Source organism: Symphodus melops (genome assembly GCF_947650265.1).
Source record: "Symphodus melops genome assembly, chromosome: 16".
Lineage (NCBI taxonomy): Eukaryota > Metazoa > Chordata > Actinopteri > Labriformes > Labridae > Symphodus > Symphodus melops.
Genome location: NC_136706.1, coordinates 13,062,904 through 13,072,888, shown reverse-complemented (window position 1 = coordinate 13,072,888; position 9,985 = coordinate 13,062,904). Strand labels below are relative to the sequence as shown.

Genomic DNA, 9,985 nt, shown 5'->3' with positions numbered 1-9,985 from the left:
AACCGCTTCTTTCTGCTCTGAAGTCTGATTTTCACCTCTACTTTTACAGAATCAGAAATCTATACCGACTCGCAACAGCAATCACTTAAGTACAGCTCATGTGTCATTATGGCCAACAAACCCAGAGTATTTTAATTTGTAACCTTTTGCAGAAGAAGAATAAAAGATTTTTTTTTTCTCCCCTGCAAACACAATACCTGTCGGATAACACTGATGGGTCAGAGATCATAAGTGGTTGATTTATGTTTGAAAGGTCAGCAGTGGCAGGTGTGTAAAGGTTGCGTAACTTGTCGGGTCAGTGATTGGCCGCATGTCAAAATAACAAGAACAAAGAAACAACATGAGAAAATGTGCTGGTTTGCAGAGAACAATCCTTGTGGCTTCCATCGGACACTTCCTTGACTTTCTTAAAGATATTTGAAACACTGCAATCACATTCTGGACCCCATTTGAGTTTTATATGAGTAGAAGGCAGTGCCCATGCTGCCACTATGAAGCATTTCTGATTAAGGATCAGTCAGCGGCAACAGACGAACAGAACAGCCTGAAAAAAAAGGGGGGAAAAAAAAGAAAAGTAGTGCAAGCCAAAGTGTGTGAGTGAATGTGTTTCTGTCCCAGAGAGAGGGAGATTTGTTCTCACATGTGGGAGTTTAAAAAAAACATTTCAAGCTGAAAGTGGAGATGTGCAGAGACAACATTTGATAAAATAGCTGTTATTCTCACTGCCGCGAAGTGAATGATGCCCAAGCTTTTGTGGATTTCAGCCGCTGCAGCACACTGACACATAATGACAAATATATCACGTTGACACATACATGCAATGACAACAAACGGGTAAAAAGGATCTGTTCACTGACTGTTTGGGCAGGTCATTTGAACATGATATGAAGAAATTCAATATCAACCGTGAAGCATGCAAACACTCCCATGATTCCCACAGAGATTAGCCATTATGTTTAGCAGTTGCCATCCGGCGCTGGGCATATACAATGAAGTGGTTTTGTCGATCTTTTTCACTGGAAACTGCTACATGTTCATTCTGAAAATTAGCATGATTAAAGAAAAAAGTTGTGAATCAAACAAAAAGATATGTAAAGCAGAATGCTAAGAGAGGCTAAAGTGCTCCAGAGAGAAAATCCAGAGACCAGTGATCTCTTTCGTGTGGTTTGAGACTAAAAGCAATACTATTGGAAAAAGCAGGTCTCGTGTTTGTTGTTTCAGCCTTTGTCATTTACTGTTTGTAAAGATATAACTATAGACAATGAATCTATCATAGCATCGGTAAGTGGACTCGCTCCTTCCGCATGTTTCTTTTACGTCACGTCTTACCTCAGGAGACCCCTCCAACTCCCCTCCCCTCTGACAGGGATAGCCTCCCGCTGTGAGCAGCATATGTAAACAACCAAGTCAGGAGAATCTCTGAAGCATGTCCTCCAAAAAATGATCTAGATTTCTTCAGGAGTGCATTTGTGAAAATGGCTAGAGTAAGGTCATTTTAAACCAGAGTATGGATCGGGTGATGGAGCAGTGGTATTGACGTTCGGCCCCTTCAGCTAAACGAAACACATTTTACCCACAGAAGAAAATATTCTTGTGTTCAGCTAGTTGAAGCCGAAAGTGTTCTAAGTTCCTTCTCTATCATACTAATATGGCAGAAAACACTGGAGCTGTATTTGTCAGCATAGCTGTCAATCATTGCTCATACTGTATTGCAATTTTAAATGGCCCTGTGGAGTCTCCAAATATTTTGGCCTGACTTTTGGAGATCGGTTATGTCATCCTTTTTCTTTTTTTTTTAACAGTTTCTGGGATCAAACAGCTTTCTTTTTCCTTTGTTATTCTGTGTTTGAAACTCCTTACACCTCAATAAAATCCCTTTTAAAAGAAAAATGAACAACTTTACTTTGTTGCATATGAGCATTTTTTTTAAAGAGAAAAACAGTAATAGGATTAATTGCCGGCCGAAAAATTGATTTAGAGTTGTTATAAGTAAGGGTAAAAAAATCTAGGAAGGTGAAAAGGTGATTGATTGTACATTTCTGCACACTTCAAGACTGGCTTAGAAAGTTAAGTATACAGTCTATCTATAAAAGTGGAGACTATACCCTCTAAGATGTAATTCAAGGGGGGAAATATTACAACACAACAAAATGCAAATGCTACTCAAATGATGAGCTCAAAATGGTTTTCTTTGTTGCATTTTTCAATAAGTGGAATATGGTGAAACAGCATATGTGTTTGTGTGCATGTGTGACAGAGACACTGTGATGCTGATGTGAGGACACTGAAGTCTACAGGCAGGTAACTGATCCAGGCAGATTAGTTTATGACTGATTCACTGTAGCTGTGCGCCAGCGGGCAATCTATAAAATGAATGTCTGCCCAAAGGCTTCTGTCATTGTCTTTTTTTCTTTTCCTGTGCTGTTCAGGTCTTACAGAAGACAACTGACTGACTGCTGAAACTGTGGTTTAATCTCAGGGCGGAGAAAGGCAGAGTGTTATCAGAAGATGGATCTGCAGAGGTTGATGCAGGAGGGGAATATCTGTTCGACCTCCTTGTTTAGATTAGCCATCTTATCACTGCATCCTGGTGGGTTTTTTTCTAAACTGTGTGCTGCCCATGAAGCCGTCCACTGGCTTACAGTCTCAGCCTGAGTTAATAAAGGGAGACTAGCTTGTGGATTCATAACGCCCAACATGGTTCTCCAGTCCAGTGTTTGCAGTGTAAAGGTCAAGACTGTTGTTGGCTAGCCGAGATGCCAGTCTTACAACCACTTTCTGGTACACTGACTCAGTGTCTTAATGAAAAAAGTTTTTGTGTTGAAAACTTGAGCATCTTGCATCCCCTGAAGGCAAACTTTCAGCAGTAGAGTTTCCATAACCACAGCTTATGTTTATGGGTCACTGATAATTGTTTTTTTTGGTCTGCACATATCTGAGTTTGCGAGAGCTTTTACGTCTAGATACCCTTTATATGTAGACATGAGTGTGTGTGTGTGTGTGTGTGTGTGTGTGAGAGAGAGAGAGCATGCGTTTGTGTGTGTAGTTCGATTATAGTGTTCACTTGCACTATAATAGACTTCACTTCTGCAGTTATTGCGAATCATAAAAATGATGATGAGTTCAACATAAGCTTCTATTACTGATTCTGCAAGTATTTGGGTTGGATTTGGGGGCAGCAGTAGCTCAGCTGGTAGTGTCTTGGGTCGGGAACTGGAGGGTTGCCGGCTCGAGTCCCGACGCGGACCAAATATGGAAATTTGTCTGGTAGCTGGAGAGGTGCCAGACCACCTCCTGAGCACTACCGGGGTGCCCTCGAGCAACGCCCCCCACCCCCAGCTCTGGAGTGCCTGCCAGGCCATGTCCTGTTTGTGCTTGAGTATATTTTAGCCTATGAGTTTTCTCCAGAGCGTGAACACCTAATTTTAATAAAAGATCAATAAAGTAAAATAAAACTAGTTGGATGTAGCTTTTATAGCAATGGTTCCCAACACTTTTTCCATGGAGCCTCCTATAATGTGACAGCGCGTGAGTCTGTGATACAAGCCCTGGAAGCTACACATGACTTGGCTTTCTATTGATCACTGGAGCCACCATTCGCCCAGCCCCCGTCTCTTCCTCTTTTCCTTTTTTTCTCCTCTCTATTCACCACTTTCTCTCTCTTCTGTCTCTCTGCCACTCTCCATCTATTCGTCTGTCCATCTGTAGCCAGTATCTCTCTAAGAAAAGGTGAGTCCTCCTTGGGATGTCCTTTCCTTTAGTTTTTCTTGTATGCATGGGAAGGGCAGGAATGTGTGCAGTTCCTGTTCAACGCTTTCTACATAAAAACGTGGAAGGGCAAAAAGATCCCAGAACAGAGCCATAATGCCAAATAAATAAATAATTGCAATAAAGTGATTTCTTGACTAAGTGGTCCTAAATTAACTAATTTGGACAACCTCAGAGTCGACAGATTAACACAGTAAGCTGACTGGGATGAATAAAAAAAACAGTCTCTTGATGTCCTACTCACCATCAGACCACCTCATGGCGTCGTCCAGATGTGTTGGCAACCCTTTCCACAGCGTGCTGTCTTTAGGGTAGCCCGGGTCCATATGCCTCAGGTGGTCATCGTAGCGCCAGTACTGGTTGTCCTTGAAGAAGTAGGTTTTATCATTGTGCAGCCAAACAAAAGCTGCGTCCACACCGTCCGAGGGGAGGCCGAAGTCACTGATTGGACGAGGGTAACCCTCCTCTACATTATTGTCTTTAAATACCCAATACTTCAGACCTGAACATGGTGGAAACAGAGGTCACAATAAAAGAGAAATCATAATTTTATAGTTCCATTCACCTGAATACAAAAAAATATTTAGGTTCAGCTTCAAGTTTCATCTGGCTTTTGAAAAGAGGAATCTAAAAAGACACATACAAAATGAGTACTGAAAGAATCCTTGCATCCAAAAGCAACATTTACAGTACCTTTAAAAAATACAATTTTGTGGTCCCCTGGCCTCTCGTACACAGCGTCCACGCTGTCCAGGTTGGGTGGGAGACCCCTCCAGAAGCGATGGATCTGAGCCGGACGCAGAGACACCAGATGCCTCTCTCTGGTAAGTCGCCAAAAATACTTACCTGTAACATAAATGAACAGATTAGTGAGAAGAAAATCTTCCCATCATCCTGAAAGAGTGTAACACACACAAAAAAAATAAAAATAAATCAGAAGTACTGAGCCATCAAACAACTGGCTACAGAGACCAATTAAAGCCCTGCAAGGTATCAAATCATTTCAGAATTATTGAAAATGCTCTGTTCTGCTCTTAACAATTTTTATGTTTTTATCTACCCGTGAGAAAAGCATGTCAGGAAATCAGACAGTTGGGTTTGTGTGAAGGTTTAGAGCTGTAACAATATTAAAAAGTAAAATCTTTTGAAAAAGCCAGTAAATTACATTTACTGCAATGTTTTATCATGCTTTTTTTAAATAGACGAGCCCTACTGGTTAATAAGCTGAAAAGTCCCCTCTCAGCAGATAGGAGGTATACCGCAGAATGGGCCCTTTGGGACCACTTTGTGTAGATCGCAGAAACTGTGACAGTGTGTGTGTCTGTGATACAAGTCCTGGGAGCCACACATGACTTGGCTTTCTATTGGTCACCAGAGCCACCATTCGCCCAGCCCCCGTCTCTTACTCTTTTCCTTTTTTCTCCTCTCTATTCACCACTTTCTCTCTCTTCTGTCTCTCTGCCACTCTCCATTTATCCATCTGTCCATCTGTCAACCTTGTTCACTTTCTCCTTAAGGACTTGAATACCTTTGAAAAAGAAGGCCTCCCCTCTTATTTGGGCGACTGCATCAAAGTGACTGGTGCATCTGTCGGGGGCATCACGCGCCAGCCTGAAAGAGGGACAGATAGAGATCAGAAAAAGAGAAGTTAAAAAAGATAGGAAATAATAAAAATATTCATTGTAAAAAAAATATTTTTTAAAAATCTACATTTATAAATCGGTTCAATGAGAATTTGTGTACCAACATAAAACACCCTCACTTATTGTCATGTTTGTAGCTTAAAAAAAAAAAAAACCCTCAAGCAGTTGAATCCATTTGCATACAAAGAAACCCCAACTGTAATTATTGCGGCTGCCTACTGAGAGCGTCTTAATGTGCGCATGTATTCGCATGTGTTTCTTTCAATTAAATAGGCTAAACACTAGGTTGAATGCACTCCCACTGACACGATGAGGTCCCCCAGTGCATATCTCCCCGCGGGGCGAAATGATTTAAAGCACTGACGTGGTCCGCCTGCCAATGACGAAGCCATTAGCGCCACAGATCTGCCACTGTGAGTGGGAGGCCACCGCACTGGTTTTATCAACAAAGATCTCCATTCAGAGGTCTATTAACACGACAACTCGGCCTCGCGGTCAGCATTGGTGACCCTTAGCGAGCTTAATCCAGCTTTTCCACACGTCACGACCAGATGGAGGTGGTAAAATATGAGTAATGAGTGTGGAGAAAGGTCAATACTTGTGGGAGAAAAAAAAAAAGCTTTAAAATTTAGTTAGTGTGTGTGGATGCCTGAAGGTCAGAAAGCTCCCCTCTCTTGATCCCATAAATTTAAAATATCATTAACATACATTTAAATTATTTGCAAAGTAAGAAGCGTGTTTTCATGTTTCATGACAATTAATATGAGGTTAATTTCAGATTGTGTTAAATGAAAAACTAATGTGTTGTTGCTCTATACATTAGGTTTAAAATGTACTTTACTGGATAGAGATGTACTATATATTCTCTTTTTGCCTTGTAGTTCATGAGCTCCAAGGCATTTATTTTACTGAGCTATGAGTAAAATAGATGCCACACACAGGCCCAGAAATATAAAGATATCACTAATTAGTCATTTCCTGGTGGGGAGGAGAGATACTGTAGTGCAGCAGCCTGGATCCTGCTGGAGGGAATCGTGTGAAATAACAGATAAAAGACTCATGAATCCAGGTCATCACTCCAAATTCCCTTAAAGAGCATATGCTGTGTAGTCTGACTGACACGGTGCACGGCAGAGAGTACAGGATGGGTCTGAGTCAGATGACCTTACAAACACTGCACACAGTGTAATGTGTTGTGTTCTAAAAGCTTATACTTCTCCGGCCAGTAGGGGGCATAGTGGGACAGTTGCTGCTCTAGAGAAACGTAGTAGAGAGAGAAGAAAAAGAAAAGGAATGTGTTGAGAAGAATGTGCGCCGACATTAAAGAAAGTTAAACGAAGTCCTCTGTTCGTGATGCTTTAAATTTGCCTGACAAATACACAACAAATTGGCGACGAGGATGGCCGTGGCTTCTACTCCTTTGCCTCCCTCATTCCTACAATGTCCGGGAGAACCTACGATGCCGTTTGGAACGTGGCTAAAGATGTTCGAAAACTACCTGCTAGTGATTGACGTGGAAGGAGCCAAGTGGCCTGATGCCCGAAAGCGTGCTGTATTGCTACACAGCGTCGGAACCGAAGCACAGAGGGTTTTCTACACTTTGACTGAAACAGGGACTACTTACAACCATGCTGTTGCTGCCTTGAAAGCGCATTTTGTGCAGAAGGTAAATGTCATTGCTGAAAGACATAAGTTTCGCCAACGTGCACAAAGACATGATGAAAGTATTGCACAATATGTTTCCGCGCTGCGTGAGATGCTCGTATTATGTGAATTTGGAAATGCAGAGCAAGATATGTTAAGAGACCAGATTGTGGAAAAGGCTTACAATGGACGCATACGTGAACGTTTGCTGCTCGAGGAACAACTCACACTGGATAAAGCGATTCAGATTGCCAACCAAGTGGAATCAGCCGCGCGCAACGCCAGCACGTTTTCACATAATGAAGTACAAGTGAGGGAAATGAATAAGCTGCCAAAGTTGGAAAAACAGCGCCCCTACAATGCAGGTAATGCCAGAAAACGTGACTCAAACACTCAACGGGCACGTAAATGCTACAGATGTGACTCAGATAAGCACCTTGCAAATTCACCGAACTGTCCTGCTGCAAATAAAACATGTAAATCATGTGGAAAGACTGGGCACTTTGCTAAAGTGTGCCGTTCAGGTCAAAAACATGAGGTGAAGGAGATTGTTATCCCAGAGCTGACTGTGCTGTATCTGAAAGATGCTGTGCCACTAGAGAGAAAAATTCTGTGCACAATAGAATTAGGTTTACCTACCAATATGCAGCCATTTAAGATGATAGTGGACACTGGATCTTCAGTGTCATTGCTTCCTGCTTGTGTTTATTGGAGCTCATTCAGTCACATCCCGCTAAAACGCACAGACATTCCTCTAGTCACCTACTCGAGGCAGAGAATCCCAGTACTTGGCTGTCTGAACATCACTGCATTTCATGACGGATGTTCTGCTCCAGCCACTTTCTTCATTGTAAAGTCAGGTTCGCTGCTGCTGGGGTTGGACTTAGTTGAGGCACTGGAAATTATGATTGTGGGAAGGAAAGTAGTACCGAAAGCAGAGTTGATGGTTAAGGAGATAACTGTTCAACCAGCAACTGCAACTGCACCTCCACCTGACACTACAGCCTTGCCTCTGTCTACCATGGGCTGTGTGAAAGACTTTGTACACAAAGTCAAAGTGAGAGATGATGTGAAACCTGTGCAACAAAAGTTAAGGCGGTTACCTTTCTCCGTCAGAGATACTGTTTCTGCAGAATTAAAGCGCCTGCTGGATGCTGACATCATCGAGAGGATTGATGCATCTCCCTGGGTGTCCCCAATTGTGGTGACTCAACGCAAGAACTCAGAAAGAATACGGATGTGTACTGATCTCAGAGAGCCCAACAAAGCTGTAGTGACTGATTGTTACCCTATTCCACACATTGAGGAGCTCTTTTCAGAGCTCAGAGGAGCATCTGTGTTCTCAACCATTGACCTTGCAAATGCTTACTATCAGGTCCCTCTGCATGAGGACAGCAGAGACCTGACTGCTTTTATAACACATGAAGGGCTCTTCAGATATAAGCGAGTTTGTTTTGGGCTAGCATCAGCGCCGTCAGCATTTCAGAAAATGATGTCCATTGTGCTGAAAGATCTGCCTGGAGTTCAAGCATATCTTGATGACATCATTGTTTTCTCATCTTGCCGTGCTGATCATGAAACACGCCTGAAAGCTGTACTGTACAGACTACAGGAATCTGGACTGCGTCTGAATACTGAAAAATGCAAATTCTACCAAAATAAGCTGACTTACCTGGGGCATACCATAAGTAGGGATGGTCTGCTGCCGACTGATGACCACATTACAGCTATTCGTGATGCACCTGCACCCAGTGATACTGCATCTCTCAGGTCCTTCCTGGGCCTGACATCCTGGTACGCCAAGTTCATACAAAACTATGCAACTGTTGTGGAACCAATGAGAGATGTGTTGCGCACCGCTACATTTCAATGGACTGATAACGCCCAGCGCAGCTTTCAGCAGGTCAAACAGCTAATTACTGAAAGTCCAGCGCTGGCCCTTTTTGATCCCTCACTGCCCATCATCGTGTCCACAGACGCCTCAGACTATGGCATAGGTGGTGTCCTCACCCAGATGCATCCAGACAACTCCGAAAGGACAGTGGCTTTTGCTTCTCGCTCTCTGAGTACAGCTGAGAGGAAATACTCAGTGGTAGAAAAAGAAGCGTTGGCCTGTGTCTGGGCTACAGAGCGTTGGAGGACTTACTTATGGGGGACAAAGTTCACTTTACAAACTGATCACCAGGCTTTAACCACACTACTGATGACAAAAGGCATGGGGAGAGCTGGCATGAGGATAGCACGGTGGTCTGCCAGACTGCTCTGCTTCAACTATGATATTGTTTACAGACCTGGTGCTCAGAATCATGCAGCAGACTGCCTTTCCCGCTTGCCGCTGCCAAACAACCAAGAGTGCTCTTCAGAAATGGAACCGGAGACTGTTGCTGCCATCTCCACCCTCCTGACTGCCATTCCTATATCTGACTTCAAAAAGGTCTGTTCCTCCTGCCCAGAACTACGTCAGCTGCGCAGCTACATGGCGAAAGGGTGGCCTGCATCATCCAAAGGCCTGCCTATAGACATGTTGCCTTATTATCAGGTCAGAAACGAACTGTCTGTACACGACTCACTTGTTCTGAGAGGGGGTCACAGAATGGTGGTGCCAGTAAGTGTGCGTTCTCACATGGTACACCTGGCACATGAGAGCCACCAAGGCATTGTTCGTACTAAACAGAGACTGAGAGACTTGTATTGGTGGCCTAAGATGGATGCACTGGTGCAGTCTGTTATTGCAACATGTGTGTCATGTCAGCTGAATGATAAATCAACAAAGACAGCTCCTGCTCCGATGACACCAGTTCCTTTACCTGATGGTCCTTGGCAAAAGCTTGGACTGGACATTGTTGGCCCATTTGAGACTGGTCCTGCGGACTGCAAGTTTGCTATTACCATGGTGGACTACTATTCAAAGTGGCCAGAGGTGTGTTTTG

The 9,985-nt window shown here is 43.3% G+C and overlaps 1 protein-coding gene across 1 annotated transcript in view; it reads right to left on the bottom strand.

The window, feature by feature from the left end:
* mmp17a (matrix metallopeptidase 17a) overlaps positions 1 to 9,985 on the bottom strand; it is a 92,509-nt gene that overhangs the window by 3,560 nt on the left and 78,964 nt on the right. Inside the window, exons 7-9 of the mRNA XM_079364539.1 lie at positions 5,297 to 5,379; positions 4,462 to 4,614; positions 4,013 to 4,270 (exon numbers count right to left, since the gene is read on the bottom strand). Of these exons, the coding sequence (XP_079220665.1) occupies positions 4,013 to 4,270; positions 4,462 to 4,614; positions 5,297 to 5,379 (494 nt within the window). The remainder of the gene's footprint in view (positions 1 to 4,012; positions 4,271 to 4,461; positions 4,615 to 5,296; positions 5,380 to 9,985) is intronic.